This window comes from Ammospiza nelsoni, chromosome 3, assembly GCF_027579445.1.
Source record: "Ammospiza nelsoni isolate bAmmNel1 chromosome 3, bAmmNel1.pri, whole genome shotgun sequence".
NCBI classification, from domain to species: Eukaryota; Metazoa; Chordata; class Aves; order Passeriformes; family Passerellidae; genus Ammospiza; species Ammospiza nelsoni.
Window position 1 is genome coordinate 30,562,636 of NC_080635.1, and position 25,279 is coordinate 30,587,914.

The 25,279-nt window shown below is 36.7% G+C and overlaps 1 protein-coding gene across 1 annotated transcript in view; it reads left to right on the forward strand.

Annotated features, from left to right (window-relative positions):
* Nucleotides 1-25,279, forward strand: part of KIF6 (kinesin family member 6) — a 156,796-nt gene that overhangs the window by 91,163 nt on the left and 40,354 nt on the right. The window contains exons 14-15 of the mRNA XM_059467441.1: nt 5,614-5,716; nt 12,521-12,576. Of these exons, the coding sequence (XP_059323424.1) occupies nt 5,614-5,716; nt 12,521-12,576 (159 nt within the window). The remainder of the gene's footprint in view (nt 1-5,613; nt 5,717-12,520; nt 12,577-25,279) is intronic.

Here is a 25,279-nt window from a genome sequence, read left to right on the forward strand (position 1 = left end):
TTATGCTCATTTTAGTTTTATTTAGTTAATTGCATCTGAATATTTTGGTTTTCCTTCAAAGCTTTTAACTTCCCCAGAAACTTTAACACTGCAGGAGTTCTGTGAGCAACCTTGTTTTATGTCTTTCCCATTTTTGAATTGTAGTTTAGTGAAGATAGCCATATATAATACACACACTTTTCATGAGAAATTTAGCTGAGCATTGCAGTGGGGAAGTATTTGTTGTATATCCTTTTGCCATCTGCTTGCCTATTTGTAAGTATTTATTCTTTATTGACTCAATATTGCAAGCTCGGTTACATCTTTTTCCATTCTGAACAGATGGCTATGACATCTTGATGGATCCTGGTAAAGATGTAATGAATTGTGCTAACATGACCTCTAATACCTTAGTTCTATAGCAAAGATTTACCAAATAATTTGCCTTTAGTTTCCTTTGAAAGTTTTTGCAGTTCCTTTGTTCCCATTTGATAGTATGTGGAAATACAGAATAGCCCAAACAGGCTGACAGTCCTTGTAAGCATGACGACTCACAATTCATGCTGGTTGGTATCCTGAAATTCTTCAGACTACCCTCACTTGAATGAGACTTTACCTTGTAAGCATGACGACTCACAATTCATGCTGGTTGGTATCCTGAAATTCTTCAGACTACCCTCACTTGAATGAGACTTTACCTTGAGCCAAGAGGACTCCTTGCCTCTATTGATTTCAGTGCAAGGTTTGATAACTCTTGTCTAACAGACCACTTAGTAAAAATTGAAAGAAAATAGAATGACAAAGTCTTTTACTCTGAAAATAAAATTTCTGCAAAACAGATACATGGGCAGATATGTGGACAGATGCATTTCTCATCAGAATACATTGTCTGAACAGTTATTCCCAAGAGTTTGCTTTTGTCAACAGTCTTAATGTTCCTCCCTCAGAACAGATCAACTTGCAATCTTAATACTTCTCTTCTGGAGAGTTGTTTACAATTTTTTTGTGGGTTAAACCAGCAGCCTCTGGCATGAGGGCTGCTGAAACCTCCTCAGAGCCCTCATACCAGGACCAAAATCTGGTTACAGGGTGGTATTGTGAGGAGACACTGTGGTTCTGCTTTCAGACAGAGATGATGTCAATTTCATGCTATTGTTTGACAGATTTTCCCAAACCTAACTGATGAGCAATGTAAATTTTTCCTGTAGGTTTCATGCATTAAACTTAATGAACATCTTCTTGCTCTGAGGAATAACCCTTTTACAACAAACCAAAAAACAGAAGGTGGCCAGACTCAAGACTGGAAATGCCTTTTCCAGATTGAGCAGTCTTGAAATTTGTATGGGGAAAAAAAAACCCACTAAAATAAGTACTTTAAAAATATCTGATATTTATAAATTTTGATCACTAATACATGCTGCAATAGGATCTGTTGGTGTTAGATGCATTTAAATATCAGTATGGTCATGTAAATAGACAACTGTGTTTGCTCACTTTTAAAAACAAAATAAGGCCTATGTTTGCATCCCCTTGCATGCATCCCCTTGCATGCTCCTACCTACTCAGTCTAGTCCTTGATTAATTCCAGTTCATACTATTTAATTTAAAAATAGCATTCATCCAAATAATTTCTTTGTTGGTAGTTGAAGACCCAGTGCCACAACGGGGCACCACACACCTACCCTACATATTCCTTTAAAATTAAAGTTTCTTTAAAATTAACATTTGGTGTTTAGGATGGCTGTAAATAGCATTTTGTATGAAACAGCACAAAATAAATGCTTAAAATCTCTAAATTAGTTAGTGATAGAATAGCATGCGCAATGTCTGCCAGGGTCTTGACTGATATGCAGGCTTATACCGCCTATAGCCATACAACTGAGTCCTTAAATCCCTTTTGTCTTTTCTCACCTTAAAAAGTAATCAACAGCATTCAAAAGCCTCATTATGTTTTTGCTAACTGTATTTTCAGTAATTACTGGTTTTGAGAGTTTAGCCCATAATCAATACCACAGGAACCTTTCTATTTCTTGGTCACGTCAGATTTTGTTCTAGTTCAGAGCCTGGGAGACATCGCTGCCACTCTGCTTACTTAGGCAAATTCAGTAGGACAGATGTAATTTGCACATTTCAGCAGAGGAGCTTATTGAACCAATTTTTTTTGTTTAATATGAAAGTTGAGAGAGTTCACTGGGTCAGAGAACAGACAGAAATCAGACCTTCAATGAGAACATTCCTAAACACACAAATTCATGATGTGGATTGAACCTGAATTTTACCAAAAATTTCAGCTATGTGAATTTGCTAGAAATGATGATGGGTTTTCTGCAAATTTTTCATTGTATGAGTTGAGCATATTTGTGTTTTAGTATTCAAGCCAAGTTACACAATCTAACAGGAAAGGTATCATTAAAATTAGGTTGATGCAAACTTTATCTCTTTTTTATGCAATCCTGTCAACTGGGGTTTCATGAATGTGATTGAAAGAAAATTTTATGCTTTTTCCAATGATCTGAATTATTTTTATGGTAATGACTATTCCAGGTCACATTGTAATGACTTGATGACATGTGTTTCCTGGTCCTCATCCTGCAGGATATGGTAGTTCTTCCTTAGATAAGAGTTTTCAAATATTTATTTTGTAACATTATGCCATGAGAATTAAGAAGGAGAGGAGGATTTTTTTGGCTCTTTGAGTGAAATAAATTGTTTTCTCTAGAAGTTTTAGCTGAACTATTCCATCATCCTGCCAAAACTTTGTCCTTATCATTGGTTTCTTCTCTTAATTCTGTTTTTGTTTATATATTGTAGGCATTGTTGTACGTAGATTTCAATTTCAAAGCTAGAGAAAAACAAATCCATTAACACCTTGTTTAAAATAACATAGAGCTTATTTGTTAGAATTAAGCTCAGGAATAACAGCATGCCAATAATGGCACTTGGAGGTCATTTGAAAGAAAGTGAGGCTATTTTATGAAATTACAGATTATTTAAGGAAATGTAAACATCATGATTGAAGATAGCACATCAACCATGGAAAAGAAATAAGCTTCACTACTGAGCAGAATGAAAAAACTACTCCATCAAGCTTTCAACATCTCTTGCAGTCTTTTTACTGTTATTGATATTATTGTCTTCCCTTATTTTCTCCATAAATGTCACTGCCATTACCCATAGGCTGCAACATTATTCTGTTGCTGATGTATGCTCATATTACACTGAAATACAATTTCAATGGTCCTTTCTGTTTCATTCCATTTATACTATTTTCAGAATGGGCTTGTTTACTACTTCATATGTTTCTGTATTTTCTTAAAATGAACAGTGTAAACCAGAAAATTTCCCCTTCCAAAGTGTTCTGGGGATCTATTTTTGTGTGCTTTGTTTGGCTGTAGAAATCTGATGCCTAGTGCTGGAAAATTATTATCAGGTTACCTTTAATTTTGGTTGATGCATTTCTGCCAGGCAGTAGCAATAATCACTGTAATAGTTTTGTTTTCCAAACTTACTTTACTGTTTTTATTTGTACTGTCAAAGGCAGCACATGGCCAGAAGAGTTAAATACTTTACATTGCAGTGTTATGTATGAGTAAGGGCATGTCACTGTTTATCTTAGGCTTGATCATGAATTTTTTCCAGGCTTTCTGCACTTAATACAAGCTTTTTCTGCAACGAAAGCAATTCTAGGGCGTCAGTTCAGGCTGCATGTTAACATTAGTGCTAGAGATGGGATGAATGTACTATAAAATTCTGCTCACAAAGCTGCCTGTTTTTCTACAAGGCAAGCATGAAACATGAACATTACACTCTCAGGTCATCACCTCAGAAAAAAAATATTTTCATGAATTCTCTTGCTCTTTTGGATCACACAGCAGTAAATAGTGTACTTTATCTTTCCTCGATTTTCATATACAGAAAGGGTGGAGCATTTCTGCATGCTTTGCCATTCAGACATTCCAGGTGGTTCTCTTTTCAACTCAAAATTTTTGAATTAGTAACAGATGTTCTGATTCTTTTGACAGAAAAGGGGTAAAATTTTCTCTGTATTTTAAAGAAATCTTTTTACACTTTTACTGATCATTGAACCTTGACTCCTACTTTTTGCTACCAGCCATCTCTATAAACAGTATCTTATATCACAGAAATCTTGCTGCTAATGGGAACTTATCCTGATATACATATGATGAGGTGCACCAGAATATATTTAGAATTACTTTAAAATGCAGCTTATGGATCAGTAAGGGGCAACATCCCAGTATTGCACATCCCAGCCTGTTTAGGCATGTTTTGCTTATTTCTTGCCTCAGCTTCACTGATGTAAATGAGTATAAGACTTGGTGATGCTGACCCCAAAAACAAGGTATTTCATGCCTATGAAATAAGAAATATGTGTTCAAGAAAGCAGAAGAAACTACGGAAACCTGGAGAAGGAGAAAAACCTTACACCAAAATTACAAAGCAGGTAGCCTGGACAAGAACTGGTATATGTGCATATGTTACTGGTAATGCTGGTCCATTGGCATTAAACATAGAGAAAATTCTTGCACAGCAGAAATCCTAGAGAGTTTTACAGCTCTTGTTCAAAATGGATTGAGGAGTCTTGGATAGCTGTGAGGGAGGAAGACAGACTTCTGGGTAGGACAAAAGAAAGACTTGAGGGGGAAAATCAAAAGAGAATCAAATTCCAATTTAAGGAGTATAATTTTGGAGGTTTAAGTTGCAACCTGGATGTTGAATTAAAGGTGGAGCTACTTTGCATTCTTCACAAAGTTTGAGTGTTAGAGTCCTCTTCCTTTCTGTTCCTGAACTGTCTTGATTCCCGTAGTTTATTTAAGTGCAAGTCTCATCCTTTCTTCTTGCTAATTTATTGATATATACGTACTGGTGATAACACAGATGCTGGCAGAAGCTCTCATTCTCCTTAAGCCTTTGAATGTTTTTGTTAATAATAATACAATGTATCTTACTTTGATATATAGATCATCCAGCAGCAAGAACTGAAAATAATACAGACTGTAATATTTTTCTCTAATGATTTTAAAAGATTTGAATGCCAAATAAGTCTTGACATTGTTGTGCACAAAAGGAAACAAGCACCATGTTGTAGATGTAAAAAGGCACCAACCATCTGTGTATGTAGAATTCTTGCTTTACCTAAAAGGGTATGGAAAAGTATTTGCTAATGCATTATTAAAGAAGCCTGATTTTTTCTTCCAAGAATATTGAAAATATTCGAGGTATACTTAGGGCCCAATGTGAAACAGATGGAAGAAATACAGAAGCAAACTGCATTGTAATGTTGTGAAAATACCTCTGGCACACACTTAAGAATATTTCACATATTTTAAATTTTCGAAGTTCAATTTTACTTATGAACATTTAAAATTATCTTGAGGAATGATATACCTCAAGCATTGAGACTTTAGAGAAGTGATGTGAAATATAATTTTTCAGATAATAGAAATCTTTTGTCAAAAATGCTTTCCAATCAGTGGAAAATCAAACTTAGTCTTCTCTTTGCTTCAAGACCCCTGGGCTGACTTGCTGAGTTTATCTAAGAAAGGATTTAAATAAGTGCAAAATCTCTATCTTTTGATGACTGAAGAAGTTCTCTTTTTTTTTACCTTGGCCCAGGAGGAAAGATGTCCCTTGGATGTCAGGAAGCTTTTGAAATTTTCAAGCAGGACCATGCTGACAGTATAACCATTGAGGACAACAAACAGCTTCTGAAGCAGAGGTGGGTGTCATAGGAAAATACAGCTGGGGGAAGACATCTGAGGGTTCATTAGCAGTCTGAGCAGGAACACATAATTTTACACCAGACATCCCAGGCTTCTGCTGAGGACTCATTACAGGCCCTTCACCTTCTCTTACTTAAGACATTTCATATTCAGAAGGCACTGAGTGGTGATAGAAGTCTGGATAGAAATGAAAATAGCATGAGGAATCTTAGTGCATATTTCCGCTGGTTTTATTCATCTTCACAGCCATGTTGAAGCAACGTGGCAATGACATTCATGATCAAGAATTATCTAGGGGAAGTAAAATCCATGGGACTGAATCAATTATTCCAATTTCCATTGTCAAAAATGCTTCACTGACTTCACCACTGAATTGGATAGTAAGCTAGGAGATACTTAACATATGCATGTCTGGTGTCCCTAACCTGTTTGCCAAGTGATTTTAGCTTCTTTCTTACAGTTTTGCATTCACAAACAGAAATAATACTTTTGTCCTCCACATTTGTTTTTAATGTTGGTAAAACACTTCATATGTCTGGTGAAAATAGTGATAATGGCAAAACATTGAAAACGCAGGTTTTCATACAGATTTTAAACCTCACACACAAGTTAAACCACCAACACTTGTCTATGTTGATTGGATAAGAGTACTGCTTCACTGTCAGCTTTTCAAGTGTTAACCCTCCTAGTACTGCAAAAGAAATGCGTGGCTTTGAGATTGCAGATGCAAAAGTGAATCTCTCAATCTGTGTTTGTAACTTCCATGTTTCCCCTAAGAGTTGCTTGGGGCTATTTTGCTTGTTTTCTTCTATTTAATTCAGGGAAGTGTTTGTTTGATTGTAGGACGTTGTCATTTGGTTTGGTTTTTGTTCTGAGGTTTTCTCCTTCTCCAGGTTTCTTCTGCTTTCTTCTGTTTTCTTTTACACAATTTTCTACTTCACATGCATGGAAGACTTTTTTTTCAGGCATGCCAAGTCTTATACTCATTTATTTCGGTAAAATTGAAATGATCTCCACATCTTTGTGACTTACTCAAGTTCCTGCTATTTATCACTTTTCTGAACTGATTAACTTTTTATCTGGATCTATACCTCAGCCACAGGAAAATAAATTGCTAAGATATTAGATGTATGTAAGTATTTATCCATGTAAGCTGGATATCTAGCAATGCCTTTCTTCTGATCAATTTATCAGATCATGCCACAGCACTGCCTCATCACTGCATAAAAGATTACACTGCAGTCATTTCTGGTGTCATTCCATAGCACATTCAATAGTTACAGCATGACCATGAGAACAATACAGTTCTGAGCCATGCTCTGCTCTTCTTCTAATCAATAACAATTCTTCCATATTTTTTCTATTTTTTCTGTATGTTATTACTATGAAGCAAACCAGTATTTCCTTCTGGTTTCAGAATATATAATAGAGATGAGCAGAATCTACTAAGTTCTGTGAAAGATTTGCTTTCCTTAAAGGACAAAGATTCATACTAATGCCTTGTGTAACTCCTCTCTAATAGGCATCAGCTGATTGCTGAAATCAGTGCTAATGTGAATTTTGATATTTTGAAATAGGCAGTTTCCCCTGCCATTTTTAGCAAAGATGCTTAGCTCCAAGTTTACCGAGTTCATTAGAATGGATTTGTATGAAATCCAGTCTGTAATTTGGAATGCACCCTCTCAACTACTAGTTACATAAAAGCTCTGTTGCCCAGCCAGTGTTCAAATTGCACAGGAAGAGTGTGGACACCACATGTTTAAAGGTTACCATAGCTTCCCTTTATATGTAGGCTTCTCTTGTTAATAATTTTGTTTATAGTTGCATAACCACTTCTGTCATACCACAAACAGTGTTTGGTTCACAAATTACTTATTTTTAGCTGTCTTATTTTTTCCTTTGGGCATTTTGGGTAGATCCTCTTGGTTTGCTAATTATCATAGAGTCAGGGAATAGGCTGAGTTGGAAGGAATCTTTAACAGTTGCCTAGTCAAATCCTGCTGCAATAAGCAGGGATATCTTCAACTAGATCAGATTGCTCGGAGCAAAGTCAAGATTGACTTTGAATGTTTCCAGGGATGGAGCATCCACCACTTCTCTGGACAATGTGTTCCAGTGTTATAGCCCTCTCATTGTAAAAGATTTCTCTCTCAGACCTAGTCTAAATCTAGCCTAAAGCACTACCCTAAAGCACCTTGTCCTATCACATCAGCCCCTGCTAAAACATTTGTCCCTATCTTTCTTATATATTAAAATATTGAAACGCTGTAATAAGGTTATCCTGGAGCCTTCTCTTCTCCAGGCTGAACAACTCCAGCTCTCTCAGTCTGTCTTCCAAATAGAATCCCAGCCCTCCGATGATTTTTGGGGCCCTGCTCTGGACCCACTTCAGCATGTCTATGTCTTTCCTGTGCTCCAGAACTGGACACAGTGGTGTTGCATACATTGAGTGCTGGTAGCTTGGTGTGCAGCTCCACTTTGAGCTCTGGTTGGCAGGAGCCCTAGGCAAGAGGCCTTGAACTGGCACTGACCCTTTGCATAACAAAGGACACAGGGACCTGATGGTCCCAGCCAGATGGACACTTAAGAGACACAGTAGTAACCCTTGCCTCAGGAGGAAGGGCAGAGACTTTCATGCTTTCAGACTGAGGGTAAAAGTATCCAGGGTTTTCTTTGTTCAGGGTCTCTCCTCAAAGGCACCAGCTTAAGCTGTTATCCTGCTGTTGCATCGTGATTAAATTATTTTAAGGACCCAGACATCTAAGTCTCTGCTATGGGAAACTCGGGGTTGAGTCAGTAAGGAAATGTTGTCTGTGTGTGGTAAGTGCAGGGAGTCAAGCAGTTCACTTTTTGGCTCACTCAAAGGGGCTTTGGTGCTATCCCAGGTGATGAGAGTATAACTCATTTTGGCTAAGAAAAGGGTTAATTTTTTGTGGGAGCTGTGAGGGGGGCAGGGCCTGGAGCCATGTGGGTGTAACCAAAACCCTATTGTCATTCAATACCATGCTATGTCATGGCAAGGGGCAGAAGAAAAGGATAACCTAACCATAACCCTCTCTCATTTCAGAAAATAGCATTCCTTTTCCCTTGGGGGAGTGTGGCAAAGAGAGTGGTGGGGTAACACTGGTCCCAACTGAAGGGAGCACTTTGGATGGCATGGATGTGGTTGGATCAAGCTCCAAACTTTCTCTTTTGCACACTTCTGTTATGAATATTGTTGCTGTTATTAATATTTTTTTATTTCATTGCTGTTTCTAGTAAATTGTTCTTATCTCAAATTATAACCTTTGCCTTTCCTGTTTCCAATTGGACAGGGATCAAGTGGAAGTGTGTTTTCTTAGTGGGACTCCTAAATCAGAAAATGCCATTCCTAAACCATTCTAGCCCAATCCCTACATAGGTAGCATCACTATACTCTTCCTAGGTTATCCATCTGTGCTTCTACTGCCTGTGCATTTCCTGCTTGCTTTACTTTAGATTGATTTGCAGATCTCAACTCAGTCATGCTAGTCTCTTGCCCTCCTTGCTTGATTTCTTGCTCCTGGGGGTTTTGAGTTTTTGCACTTCATGGAAAACATTCTAAAAGATCTACTGGCTTTGTTCTATGCCTTGTCCCTGAAGGCAGTTTTCCAGGGGATCTTATTGACTAACTCCTTGAAGAGCTAGAAGTTTGCTTTCCTAAAGCCCAGGAGCATAACTATACTCTTCCCATGAACCATATTCCTCTGGACTGTGAACTCCACCAACGTATGACCACAGCAGCCCAGGCTGCCTCCAATCTTGATGTCTCCAATTAGTTCATTACTTTGTTGACCAACAGGCCCAGTATCGTGTCCCTCTGGTAAGGCTGTCTATTACCTTGCTTAAGAAGTTATCCTCCGTGCAGTCCAGGAGTCTCTTTGATTGCCTACAGCTTGCCATGCTACTTTTACAGCAAATGCTGACTTGTTTGAAGTCTTCCAGGGGGACAAAAGCCAGTAAGCACAATGCCTCCATCAGCTGAAGCATGAAAGCCTGATAAATAGGCTCCCCTTGATCATGCATCCTGTAGTAAATGCCAACCACTCAGTTCCCTTGGTTGCCTTAGTCTCTGATTCCTACCAGCAGCTATCAGCCTGCTCAGATGATAGATAACTATTGTTCAGAGATAGTTCTTCACACTCAGTCTGCCTCTTGGTTTAGAGACCACCCTTTCTCCTTACTTGTCTCTTCAGACAATCTGTAGCCACTAGTAGGCAAACTCAAGTTATGGGATTTACCCTATCAAGTTTCAGTAATGGCAGCTAGATCAGAATTTTCTACCAGTCTGGTGACTTCCAGCTTCTTCTGTCTGTTGTCCATGCAGCATGCATTGGTAGAAAGGCGCCTTAGCTGTTGGCCACTCCATCTTCTTAGAACACACCTTAATTCCTTTGAAGTATTTCCTTGCTGTTCCCCTGTTGGCTCCTACTGCCTCAGGAGCCTCTGGCACATCTCTGTAAGACATCAAATGTGCATTATATCATTCTTCTAGTAATTGAATGGTGAACTGTCAGTGAGACTTGGAAGTTTCACTGTGAAGGTCACAACTGTTGCCTGGGCTGTGAAATTATTCATATAGATGTGACTATGCATAGCCATACCTATAAAAATATGGATGTATTTTTTCTGTAACTACTGGTGTAAAAATGATCAAAGGCAGTCAACTAATTAAATACTGAAAAGCATTTGTTTTGTTAAATATATATATAAGAAAAAATCTGTTTTTGAAGAAAACTACTACTACTTTCACCTACTACTTCAGAGCTCTTCACAGGTGCAGTAGCTTATACTGTAACTCAGTAATGTCTCTGAATTTAAAAAGTCAGAAAACTGATACAGTGAAAGATAATTTGAGTGAAACAAAATTGAGTCAATTTGCCTTCAATTCAAGTTGCCTACGGGAAGTGCCTTTGTAAGACAGAAAATATGATCTTCTACAGCTTTACAGCAATTATTTTTAATTTTTCTTCCATGCATTAATAACTCCTTCCTTGCTCAAAAGAAACTACCCTGTGTTGATACCTGGACAGAATCAGATTTCTGCAATTTGAACTTTCTATACCTGACGTCCAGAGAAGTTAATAATATCCTATTTCTTAGAGCAATCATGTTCTCTTCGGATTGTTTCTCTGAAGGGGAGAAAAATGCATCCCATTTTCTGGTGAAATATTCTACCAAGAAATCTTTCCAGTTGTGCCACTCCAATGTAATGCATACTGCATAAAGCCTCTCAATCCCATCTTGGACAATATTTCCAGTAGTAAAATTCTACTGAGCTTATAGATGAGATGTAAATCTAGTTTGCTTTTTGTTGTTCTCCATTGTTTTTATCCCATTTTCTTCATTCCTAGCTTTCTGTTTTTTAGCTGGTTAACAGTTAACTTGGTTTTTCAGTACCTATGGGCGAGTTTCATGGAAAGGATGAGTTTCACTTGCGTCACTTTTTGTTCTAATTTCTAATAATTAAAAACAAGTGAATACTCATTTAATTCACTGAATGTCTCTCTCATTAGACAACCTCTGAGTTTGTCTTCGTTTACATGATGAGTTAGAGATTTGTTTTCCAAGCTGTTTATATTTTGATTACTGGCACTTGCATTCAAAGAGTGAAATCTTTGCCAAAAGTGCTTTTTCCACTAAAATTAGTGGCTAAATTAACTCTGATGTTTCATCATGGAGTATTTATCTTGTAGGTAATAGAAACCATGATTTGGCAATTTCAGCCTTTTTTCTTGAGTGGTTTTCATGTAAGATACACATGAAGTTTTTTCAGCAAACAATATAATTGTTCAGTCATCACTATGCATATCACCTTAATGCTAGATAATGTCATCCTTTTTTTTTATTAAAGTATTGAAAATAGCTTTGTCTCATTCAATATTAGAGTCAAGTCTTGTGCATTTACCTAACATTTTGTTTGACAAGGATTCATAGTCACAGATGGAATCTGATGAAATATCATAAATTCATGCCAAATTTCAGTTTATGGTATTGTGCTGGTTTATAAACGACAGTGTTTGAACAACAGATGCACAGCCTATTCAACTATTGGCAGTAACCTGTGAATAAAGGCTGGATAAATATCTGACTTCAACTTTTCCAGATACATCTCTCTGTGAACATGAATCAGAGTCAACAGCCAACATGAGACCTGTCTCAGGAATTAATAAGTAATTTATGAAATTATTATGGAACCTGAGAGAAAGAAGGGGAGAGATACTTCAGGGTTTCTTTCCTTTGATATTTATGCAATCCCTAATGCCTACTTGGGGCTCTAAGTTAACCCCAGTAGAAAAAGCTTTTCTAAAAACTAACAGAAGATTCAATGGCTTCCACCTTTTTTAGTAAGAAAGAGTAAGTGTCCAGAAACCCTCCAGCTTCAGCCATTTAGCCTTGAAAGCGTATGTGTGTAAGCAGATACACAAGTAGGAACTTGAAATTCTAACTTGTTTTATTAAGAAATGGACTAATTGAGATGGGGAAACTTTTTCACATCCCACCTTTGTAGGGAGAAGCCATATTTGTTTACTCTGTTTTGATATTTTTTGAGTTGGACAGAAGTACAACTTGTGGATTTCTTCAGTTTCTTTGTCTAGACCAATATTCTTCTAGATAGTTTCTCTTACACCAGACAATCTCTCCTAATGGAAAATTGTTTCTAGTTAATTCTACTTACAAATAAAAAACTAGTACTGAGTAATTCTGTATTTTATTGTCATAAGCTTCTGGAACTATATGTTCTTTAGAATAATTCTGTATCATTATGTTTGCATTGACAGGTTTGATGAAGCTAAATGCCTTGGAGAGAAATTAAATGAAGTGAGAAATAAAATAAGTGAGTACATTTTAACTTCATTTTCCCTTTAGCTAATGAAATCACAGAATTCAAATATATGGGAGGAGATTCTAGTTTCTAAAAAAAAATGCCAATGCATTGCTAAGACTTCCAATAAGATAAACTGTAAGCCGATGATAGCAGTAATAATTTTATGTACAAGTTTGATTATTTCAAATATTGTAATGTAAAAACAAGTTCCCTTCTTTATTTGATAGAATGTCTGAAATTTATCAAAAAAGAGAAGGTAAGGTATTAGCATGGAATTTTAAATTTTATTTTGGAATAAAAGGATCCAAAACCATAATTTGAAAAATTCATATCTATGGGTTAAGGATTGTATTTATCCATAAATTTACATGACTTCTGATAAAAGATTAGCACTCTGCACTTTGTACAGATTAATTAGTTCAATTTTGAGGAGTGCCTCAGTTTGGGAGGGAGTTTCATTTTTTTTCTTCTAAGGCCCCAACAGTATATGGTTGATATCCAATTTCAGATTGTTCAATGTCAAAAATCACCCATAGATATATTCAACCCCAAGGCAGGTCTTATTTGATCCTCTTAGCAGCCTTTGGTATGTTCCTAGATGATTTTGGAGTTCTGTTGATTCCAAATCACTCAACTGACTCCAATCCTGGAGGCTGTCCAGGATTTGTCAGATGTTAAACAGTTTTTTTCTGACCCTGAAGTTCTTGGAGATCCATGTCCTTCATTTTGCACGTTCAGGTGAGCCATGTGTCTTCAACCTTTCAGATGCAGAATGTGAGGGACCAGATTGAAAGGTAATCTGGCATCCTGGGCAAGTGGTGTAGATCTTGCTCTTATTTGGGTGGCACCAAAATAGACATGGACATTGAAGTCATTATCATCACTTCATGTCTTAGAATAGCAGTTGACTTCTGGGAAAGGACAATTATCTCACAACACAGCTGCCAAGTGCTCTGTACTTGCACCATAGCCATGATTATATTCTTTGTGGTCATGAATGATAATTATTGCCAGATTCCCCTCCCAGTCACCTTTGGGTTCACCACAAGTCCCTCAGAGATATTATGCAGTATATTTAAATTATGTCAGGTATGCAGAAAGCCTCAGCCATGTTGGCAAAGTGTTTTCAAACCACAGCACAACTGATGTTTGGAATAGATCCAGAAGCAGACACATCAGGTGCTGAGTCTTCCTGCAAGAGTTTTCTCAACACTTGGTTATTTCTGTAAGACATGACACTAGAATTCACCTTTCTTCTTTCAGTAGGTTAATTTGCCTCTGTTAGGCTGGCCAAAACATAAATGTCAGTACAGAACCTGTGCATAGATATTCATAAATTGACCCATGCAAGAAGAATTTCAGTATCTACCTCACAACTATGGGTTTCTGCAGAGTCCAAATAAACTCACTTAACTCCTGCCAAGTAGGCTTTTTACTGTGGCAAACTTGGAAAAGCAAGTTAAACATTCCATGGAGGACTCTTTTCCAAACTCTGCTACCACCTTGAAGTCCATGTTGTCTTGCATTCCTTCTGTCTCTTAGATTTGCTCATCTATGTTACACCCAAGAAATTCCTTAGCCTAAATAAGGTGTAGCCAAAAGTCAGCCCTGACTGCCAAGTTTCTTTCTCTTATGGAAGTTTAAATTAATTTTAGAGCAGGAACAGTGAACACCAGCAATAAGCAGCTACACAAAAGCACATCTTACTCAGTATCTGGGGTTCCAACTGTGCTGCTTGAAAGGAGGAGCCTAGCAGCCACCTTAAAGGCATTTTCCCTGAGGGAGAACAAATGTTTGGAGGGCATGGGAGACAGTAGAAGATGCAGTGGGACACAGGCCAGTCCTGAAGGTACCACTTGCAGCATCATGCTAGGACAAGACTTGTGTGATCTCTCAGTCCCTTGAGATTTGAATCTCTCAGAAATAAGGTAACAATGCAATGTAGACATCATCTCTCAAGACTCTGTTTCCATGGATTGCTGCAAAATCTAGAAGAAACCCTTGGTTTGGACTGAATTGCTGTGTGTTTTTCCTCAGTAAGGCAAAATTTCGGAGAGCCGTAGTGCAGTAGAGTATGGATTTAGCTGCAATTAAAAACATCTGTTTAAAACTTGCTTTTGTTAAAATTCTTCAGTGTTAATATTGAAACAGTGAAGTATATCTGGGAAACATGAGTGATACAACAACAGTATATATAAACTAAAAAACCAAACTGATGCCTTGAACAAAGCAAACAGCCATGTAACAAATCAGTAGTGCTGCACTGGGCTTGACAATGCTTACATGCCTCCTGTAGAAAATTGTAATAGGTTGTAGACCACATGAATGCTGAAAATGCCCCTTAAGAATCAAGCTAGAAATGTCTCCAAAATTCTAAAACAAAATTGCACAAAGGACATTTTGTCTTGTTTTGGTATATAAGTGTAGCTACAAGAGAAGCGTTTTCAACTTGAAAATTAATTTCCTTACTTTCTTTTTATTTTGGTAGCAAAATGGGAAAAATGTATTTTCATTCAGTTTTTACTCTAGTTCTATTGTATAAGGAAGAAATTATTTCTGTGTTGTATCCATTTATAGCTATCTATATCCTGATTGATGCAGGTCATGCAGATGTAACTACTTTGTGGATGGTTTTTATGCACTGATGTCTCAGGCTTAAAAGTGATTATACTGTAAATTCCTTTCTTCAGTTCTTTCTGTGTAATACTCTGCAACATGTGAAAATTAGCACTCTGGCTAATATAAATATTAGATTTTATTAATCTGTCCTTTCATCCTGTCCAGCTTTGTTTAGAACATATTTGTTCATGTATCTACCTGTAAGCACCTCCTAAGAAGTATTCAAATTTTCTATCCAGTTCAGCTTAGTCAATTCAATTACATTACCTTATACAGTTTAACAGCATAAAACATTTTTTTTCAATTAAGTCTGTTTCATCATTGAAGTCATACTCAAAGGATCATTAAAGATGCTAAGTAAGTTTCCTAAACTTCCAAATTATTACTTAAAATGTGGTATGAGAAATAAGAGTCATCTGCAACTAGATCTTTCATTTACTTTTATTGTTGTTTTGGTTTCCTTAAGCATTCCTGGCTGCCTTGTTGTGTACAATCAAGAACAGATCCCATCAATATCAGTTTCCATTATTTCTAAGTTACTCTTAATAGTATAAAGCTAAAAACCACAGAGGCCATAATAATCCATTTCATGCAGTCCGATTATATTTTGAGATAGTGACAGCAGCATCTGGCTGTAACTTTTATGTCATAAATACTCTTTCATTCTGACTTTGGAAATATTAGTATTTTGCAGTGAAAAGTACACACAATACTCCAACCCCTTCTCAATTACACTAGCATTTCAAAAACATCAGGAAATTAGGGCTGTAAAAAGAAATTTGTGGTAGGATTTTCTGGGTAGGCTTTTGTAGATGTACTGCTTGCACAAAAGATTAAGAAAAACTATGTCTAGATATAAGGTGGATTTCAAGTGTGGAATAACTATAATATCAGAAATGAGACATTGTGACCAGCATGCCTCTTTGCTAGTATACCATTTAGTCCTGGATTCTGTCTCCTTTTATGTTTAATTGTAGTACAGGGATTTATATTTTTTTAATGAAATAATACGTCTTAGATTTATCATTATGCTTACTTTTCACAATGACTTCCTAGAATACGAGGATGACTTTTATTGAGGATGAAAATTGTCTTTTTCTGATACTTGGGAAAAAAAAAAAAAGAAGAAGACGAAGTATTTCTAAGTCAGGGTAATTTTAGTGGTACTATTTGCTGCATTATGACACTAAACTCTGTATAGGCAAAAATAAAGGAGCTGAGGGCTTTAGTGCAAGCATTGAGGGGCAATTCTTTTTGCAAGTTATTGCATAAATACACGATAAAAAAGCAGAGAAATTGTATAGATTTTGAACATGTAGACATGCCTGGATTTGTTTGAGTGAACTATTCAGAATTGTTTACATATGGCTGGAGAATGTACCCAATGACTGGGCTTTAAAAGACAAATACAAAAAAACAACATGAGTGAAACTGGAAAAAAATAACTGAGAGGACAGGAAATAATGAGAACTCTGTAACCAGCGTAGGAGAAGTGGAAAGTGGGCCAGCACTGACACAAAGTACATTTTTGCCTCTCTAGTCCAACATCAAGAACTTTCAAAGTGTATATTTTGCTAGTAAAAAAAAAAGAATTTAAAAAAAAAGGTTTTTTTCTTGGGAAAAAAAGTGCTGTATGACTGCATGTGTTTTTGCAATGTATTATTTTCAGAGTTAGAGTCTCTAACAAGAACTGTAGATCCTTTTCGTATTACTGAAGAAAACAGTGAAGGAAATTTGATGCTGAAGCCTAAGATTTGATTTCAGAACAGTGAAGAAAATTTCTCATTGCAAAAATTTGAGTGACTGTGCCTAGCACAGTGTGGTGAGTCAACCTCAGCTGACTATCCAGCAGCTTCCTCACATCCCTTCCTCAAAGGAATAGGGTGGAGAAGTAGGAAGAAAAAGGTTGTGGCTTGAGATAAAGATGAGGACATGGTTTAACAACTACTAAGTGAAACAGATTGAGGTCAGGAAAATTAGTTTAATTTATTGTCAATTAAACTAGAGCTGTATGGTGAGAAGCAAAGGCAAAACCTCTGAAATAAAAACTTCTCCCCTTATCAGGGCTAGCAGGAGGGTTTGTTTTTTTCTAGGGTGCTGCTATGGACAAGGTGGTTTTACACTATTACTGCAAAAATTCTGTGTCAAAGTGGTAAGGATTACTCTACATCTGAACAAACTGTAAAGCATTAAATAACAAAAAAGACACAACTGCTACTACATTAATCCAAGAGTGAGTTGGGGAACTGCAACTTCTATTTTCAATGTAATCAAACTGATACATTCATTCAGAATTTCACCACCAAAGAAAGTTTCCTATGTGCAAGAATGTGCTGTGTGTTAGAAGCCTTTAAGAGTAGTAAAGATTTTTATTTCACTCCTATAAAAGTCTGACTGTTTTGGGTTATTTTTACCACTATTAGATTTAGTTTTTTCCTAAAGGGAAAAAAACATACTAAATGGTATTTAATGCCCAGAGGGAAGCAGCTGTTGTTTTTAGTCTGTCCAGAAATCAGCTAACATTATGATTGAAGCTGGAAGAGGAAGGACAAACTCATGTGGGAGTAATAACTGTGTGAGGAAACAGGCACTCTCGGAATGAAAAAGGGTAGGTGGGTGGATTATGTGCACATGATGTTGATGGTGCATCTATACCCACAGGAATGCTGAGCTCTTGCGCTGCTCTGCCTCATTTCAGGTTTAGATTTTTGTGCACAAGATCATGGAATACCAAAGCAAATTATAATCTTTAGTGACAGCAGGCTCTAGTACTGCAAAGCAAGGTTATTGAAGAGTCCTCATTTAATTTGCCTGCAAATTCAAATACTGTTCATATGTGTCACAGTTAATGGCATGATATGCTGAAATGGTAAGGATGAAGGAGAGCAAGGACAAGACATGTCAGTGCTCAGAGATAATATTGGTTCTGATTCGCTAACTTGGATGTCACACTGTTATTTCTGTGAATGCACAGTAGATGTTAAACCTACTCCAAACCTAATTAATATAAACCCAGAATTTTTATTCACCCTTTTTTCTTTGTGCAAGATTCTATGTATGTATACATAAAAATCAATCTTGTTACTGTCACTCTTCCTCCCCATCTTGATGAGCCAAGCAGACCTATGTTAAACTCCAAAGTAAAAATATTTCTTGCAAGCGTTTCCTTTGCACCATGCAAGGGTTTTCTTTACACCTGCACAGCTTTATGAAGGACATTGATAGCAGCATTTTTGCACAGAGAGAAAAATAAATAAGAGAGATGAAGTTCAGGTTTTTTAGGCAGAGACAGTCTGAGAGCACTCTGTGGTATACATTATTGTAGCTTCACATTTGGGCAATTACTTGAAAAAAGAAGAATTGGCTAGTTAAGAACTAGAATACCACAGCTGATACTAGGAATGCTACACATATTTTAAGCCATGATTATATGAGCTGAAAGAATTGAGGGAGTCATGCACAAGCAAATAGCATTTTTATTAATTTTGCTGAAGAAGTATCTGTGCTTTGGAAGGATGGGATTTCTCTGTTAAAGAAAAGTTCTGTGATTTACATGAAACCTAAATGAAATGAAAAAGCTGTGATGATTTGCTAGATGAAGAGAGAATCCGTCAAAATCTATGCATGGCTTTCTTAAAGCTTAATATTATTGGTAGTATTATCTATTTCTTTACAGTAATATAAATGTTCTGAGTTAAAGACCTTAACTTACTGGACATTGTTTCAGCTGTGAATGGAGACAATAAGAGAGAAATTACTGTGCTTTGAAATGCATTCCATTCTTTAGTGTAATATTCTGAGATACTTACTCTTTTATGGAAATAAACACTGTGACTTCCTAGTTGCTGATTTAATTAACTGTTCTAATGTAATTCCAAAAACTATCAAGTAGTTATGAAAACTTATATGTGCTGAGCAAATTTTACTGGAAATGACTAGTGTAGAAGAAAAATGGCAAGGTTTGGTTTAAAAAGGGATTGAGAAACTTCAAGAAGAAAAGGTTACATTCCACAAAAAAATGTGGTTCAAATGAGATGCAAACAACTCATAACTAAATATATTCTGTATGCAGATTTAATGGGCAGATAAGTCAACAATGTCATTCCACAGCATTTCATTCTTCAGGTAGTTTGTATTCACAGCAGAGACCTTTAAAACCCATGGAACTTGAAATCTTGAAATCTTCACTAAGGAAAAACTCTAGCTGAATTCAGTTTGAGTTCTACTTGTGTATGGATTGAAAAGAAGATTCTGAAAAGATTTCCACATTTATGTTTATTTTTTTTTAGTTCATCAAGGGCAACAAGCATTAGCTATAGATTCATAGAATCATTGAATGGTTTGAATTGGAAGAGACCTTAGGGGTCATCTGTTCCAACTCTCCTGCCATGGGCAGGGTCAGCTTCCACTAGAACAGGTTGCTCTGAGCCCCATCCCACCCAGTGCAAATGGGCACTTGGTGCAGCACATGCTGTGCAGCTCATTCAGCACATTCTCTGTCAGGTGTACTGTGTGTGCCTTCTTCAAAGCCAGTTCAGTGTCAGGCTGCATGTACCATGATTTCTGTGTCCAACATCCCTAGCTGGATTGCTCAGTACCTGAGAAATTCCAGATCAACAGCCAGATCAGTGATCTAGGAGAAGCTGAAACAGTAGTTTATTATGAGAAGTAGGAGATTTGACAAAAACACATCAATGTAGACTGGAAGCTCTCTGAGCAAAAAAGCCAGGCTGCCTGCTGCTTCACCACTTCTGTCCTGCACTGGGATATATGGAAAATTAAAGCTTCAATACACATAGTTTCCACTGATTTCTTTTCTCCTGGAACACTGCCTGTCTGTTACAGATGTCCGCTGTCACTTAACAGAGACAGTCTTGGTATCAGGACACAAGTTGTATCAGAAAATAGTACACAAACATTATTTCTTCCATAATTCATCTCAGGTGTGTAACTATGCTTCTCAGGTGCGTAACTCTGTTGCTTATTCCTGAGTGATGTGGCTTATACCTAACATAACAAAGCACATTGGGTCTGCAAAACCTGCAGCCATCTCTAAGAAAAACAGAAGAGAAAACAGGCCATGGGGACAAACAGTCCCCCAGATGTAATTTCCCAGCTGGGATGTTATTCAATGTGGCCCAGTGCCTAGAAGCCCCAGTCTGTTTCTGATCTGCAGGTCAGTTTCAAAGCAGTTTTGTAATAAACGAGGCATGTTTATGTGTCTACCAAAAATAGCAGTAGCTGTTAAAGTTGAAGCCATTCAGCATGGCTGACACAGTCTTCAGAATCTTTCTCCTTAATTTCTTGGCCCAATTGTTTGGCAGCTTAATGCTGAAAAAAACCTAAGTTCCTATGTGTGTTTGTTTTGGATAAATATCTAAGTTTCGTGCCATTATGACAACAGTTTTGAGATCTAATTTTTTTAAATGTTACATTTTGATTTTTGGAAGCAAGGAATTGAAAACACAGAAAAACAGCTGAGTTTCTAAAGATATTATTTTCTTAACTACTTTGTGACCATCTGCAGTTTCTTCTTTGTTAGAAATGTAATTTACTTTGCTTTGTAGGATGCTACATCTTATTTTTCTGTTTGGTTACAAATCCTTCAGTTTTAACATATTTCCTGCTTTCCATTATGCAATATATCTTCATCCTGATCACTTTCATCCTGATCCTGTTCAGGTTCTTTTTCTACCTCTTCAGGCAGGATTTGTATGGCCTAGTTAACCATAGATCTGTAGAGCATAATCTAAAATTTTGTGGTCTTTCACAGTGTCTTCTGGAAGATCTCTCAAGGTGCTGTAAGGCAGAATTGGTGTCATGACTTTCACACAGGCCTGGCAGGTAGCTACCATATGGTAACTGGTTACTGTCCTCTGAGGCAGACTATGATGGACGTTTCCACAACCTATTTTCTTGTGTCCTTTGAGCATCTAGTTGGATCATAATATAAAGCAGAGAGATGGAATGTATTTTTCTTTCTTGCTAGAACTTCAGTGAAAGGTTCGTGTTAATGATTTTTTGTTTCTTTGCTTTTTTGCTATGTTCATAGTGAGAGTAATCAATTAACTACCTTGTTTGTAATCAACAGATCATATTTTGATTCCCGTGAAAATTTTTTTAAAATCTCAAAAGTCTCTGCCAAGTAAGCAAGGCTTAAATTGTCTTGAAGTAGTGCAATTATGTTTGCTGAGTGTAATTCTAAACAACCTATGACTAGGTAATTTATAATACAAAAATTCTTTTAGCTGAATTGAGTCCCCAGAAAGCTGATAGTAAGATGTGCAAATAAGAAAGAGAACCAGACAAAACTATAAAGTCTATTATAAAAGCCTGTGAAGTGTTAGTATTCCTTTCTGAAAACAGTAGAGAAAGTATATCTTTGTTATACTTATGGTAGGCATTGCACATGTTATAGGTCCTAACTGTAAGTGGAGCAGGAAAAATCAGCATTTTCCAAGGCTGAGGATCAAGACACAAGGGAGGTGCCAAAAGGAAGATGTGAGGAAGCAATGTTGGGGCAGCACCATGCTCCCCTTGGCATGCTTATGCCCCTAGTTTTTGTAGCTTTTTCAAGCCTAACCCTAAGCAGAGCAGAAAAATCAGAATTTTTCAAGGTGAATTTCCACCTTGTGGGTGGTGCCAAGGTGTGAAGAGAGCAATGGTGGGGTTGGCATGCCTTTTCTAGTTGCAGTGTCCACGGACTTCAAGGCTCTGCGGTTTTCTCAACACAAACTGTAAGCGTAACCCTAACCCTAAGTGCAGCAGCAAAAGCAGCTTCTTGCCCAGGTCCCTGGAACATAAATGGACCAAGAACAAAGCTGTTGAGGATGCAATCTTTGGGAAGTGGTGTGTTCCTTTATAAATACAAGGCTTCAAAACCTACCAAAATGATACCAAATAAAACCTAAGGGACTGAAGTTAAAAGAAGAGACAAGAGACAAAATTCATGAAAAGAAATGGGGAAAAAAAAGGTAAAACAATAAAAAGGCATGGGGTGCATAAAGGGCAAAGAAAAGAATCAAACCCTACAGAATTTATCCTCATTGAAATCACAAGAACTCTTCCTTTCAGGAAAGGAAATGAAATCTTGAAAACAGAAAGGAAATTGTTACAAACACTCGGAGCTTTTATGTTTGTGTTACAAACAGAAAAGGAAGTGCTACACACACAAGAATAAAATTTTTAAAATTTTTAAAATTTTGAAATGGAGGAACTAGAAGAAAATGAATAGGGATGAAATGAAGTGCAGTGAAAAGGATCAAAACTTGCTGAAATTATTATCACTGAAATTGCAAAATCAGGAAACAAAGTCAAAGAAAAAGATGGAAGAGATAGGTGAAATGAAATGCCTAATGTAAAAAAAATCTTCCGCTAAGGAAAAGCAATAAAAAGGCTTGAGATGCCATGAAGTACAGGGAAATGAGCAAAACATTGTTTAAAAATTCCTCATAAAAACACGAGATTTAATTTCCGAAACTGTATATTTCAGGAAAATTTACTTGACAAAAAAGAAAGCAATTTCTTCGCAGATATATTGCTTGACATGGTCTTCTGATTTTGAGATTTCAGTAAAGGTTAATTGGGGCAAGTTTTGGACTTTTTCACTAAATTTCATGGCATGGCATGCCATATAATTGTTTTCACTTAGGTGAGAATTTTTTTTTTTTTATTAGGCAGGTCATTTCCTCAATATCCTCACCTATATTTTGTCTGCGTTTGTTTCCTGGATTTGGGATTTCAGTACAATAAATTTTGGAAATTTTTGACTTTTTCAAAACACCTCACTTCATCCCAATCCATCTGCCTTTAGTCTAAATTTCCAAATTTTATGGGGTTTTTTCAATTGCATTTTATTTGATCCTATCTCCTTTCCAGACTGTTGGAACACTTTCTTTTCTGTTTTCAAGATTTCATTTCCTTTCTTGGATGGAAATTAATTTTTTTTCTTTCAAATTAGGCTGGTCCTTTCTTACAGTTGTTCTCTTGTCTTTTCCCTTATCTTGTTTGATTTTTTCCCCTGATTTTGCAACTTCAGTGAGGCTAATTTAGGTAAGATTTGGTCCTTTTCACTGCAACTCATTTCATCCTGGTCCATTTGCTTGTCTTCACTAAATTTCCAAATTTCCTAATTTTTATCAATTGCATTTTATTTGATCATATCTCCTTTCCTGAGTGTAATGCTTTCTTTTCTGTTTTGGTCCATATCCTTGCATTTCATGGTATCCCATGTATTTTTATTGTTTTCCCTTTGGTGACAATTTTAAAATTTTTTAGATTAGTCAGGTAATTTCATTCAATTCTTTTCCTGCTGTCTTTTCTGTCTTCCTCTTTTATTTTTTTCTCCTGATTTGACAACTTCAGTGAGGTTAGTTTTGGCAAGTTTTGGTATTTTTCACAGCTCTTAATTTCATCTTGGTCTATTACCTTGTTGACTATTTCCAAATATTTTTTTTCAATTGCATTTTATTTCATCATATCTCCTTTTCTGAGTGTTTGTAATTTTTCCTCTGGAAATTAACCTTACTGAAATCCCAGAATCTGGCAATGGAGTCAAATGAAAAGACAGGAGAAGATATCCATAACCTACATGTCTATGAAAAAAATCATGTTCACCAAAGGAAAAACAATGAAATTGCATGGGATGCCATGATTTGCAGGTAATGGATCAAGGCTTGCCAAATCATTCCTCTTTGAAATTGCAACCTTTAATTTATTTTCTGCAAAGGAAGAATTTTCTTTCCATAAAGGAATTTAAATTTTGAAATCAGATAATGAATTGTAACCAATACTCTGGAAAGGAGATATGTTCAAAGGCATTTTGTTTTTTTTAAGCCTTTCCATAATTTTGTCAGAAAATATTACTATTTTCTTAGGCATAGATACCCAGCATGTGATTATTTTCACCATGTAAGGTGTGGATGGAGCAATGTTGTTTTATTGCCATGGTCTCCTTGGCATACCTTTTCCTGTGCACTGATCCTGATCTCTGGACTTTCAAGTTTTCTCTACCTTAACCCTAAGCATAACCCTAACCCCAAGGAGAACAGTAAAATTTGGTTTATTGTGAGGCTGATATGTCCAGCCTGTGGGTGGTGCAGGCTCTCTCCCTTCAGAGATACACCTGTGTTTATGGCAGCTGTGCCAGAGCTGTCTCTTCTGCTGCTGCTGCAGCATGGTCATGCTTTGGCCATTTTCAAAAAACAGAGAAGGACACATGTCATTGCTCTGTCTTCCTCATTCCTTAGCTGGTGTAGGACTTTTCTTATCTGATCTGGTATAAGTGAGACTGGTAAGAGAACCAGGCAGTTCTAGTAGCTTTGCTGAGGCCTTTTTCTTTTTTGTGCTCTTCCTTATAAGAAGAGGATACCATCTTTGGTAATATAAAGTAGTCTTTGCAGCAGCACTCAGCAAACCTATTTCAGAAAGTGGAAGTCTTGTGGCTTCAGGGGGCAATGCATATGTTAATGGCAATGCTAAACATTGTCCATTGTTTCAGGGTTGCTTGCATATGTTTGTTTTTACTTTCAAACAATAGGCAATGCCCCAGGGTTGCAGTATGTATTCTGAATGGATCCTCAGAATGAGAAAACATGATTTGTCAAATGACTTATTCAGAAAATACCAAACTGAATGAACTCATTTGAGCAGCTCTATTATGCTCCCCTGGTGGGCTATTCTTTAAACAGAAGAACCTTATTAGTGTAACAGTCACTCCAGGCCCAAGATGTTAATGTTTTCTTTGGCTCTAAGTTGGAATGTACATATGTAGGAATCATTTTCATTTTCTAATTATTACAAATGATGTTCTGTTCTTTACAAACAGAACTATTTTCAGGGGAAAAAGTTATGCTCAGGAAGAAACCAAGTAAACATATTTTACTTACGGTTTCTCTAGAATAACTAAAACTAATTGACCAGGCTCATTGGATTTAATCAAGCCATGACTATAAACTTGGAAAAATACTCAGTTACATGTTTCTGCCTGCAAGCTGTCTTTTGACTGAAAATAGGTAGTCATTGCTAGATTGCTACCCTGCATTTTGCTGTTTTATTAGACTATAGTATGTTCTTATGTCAATCTATGCAATTT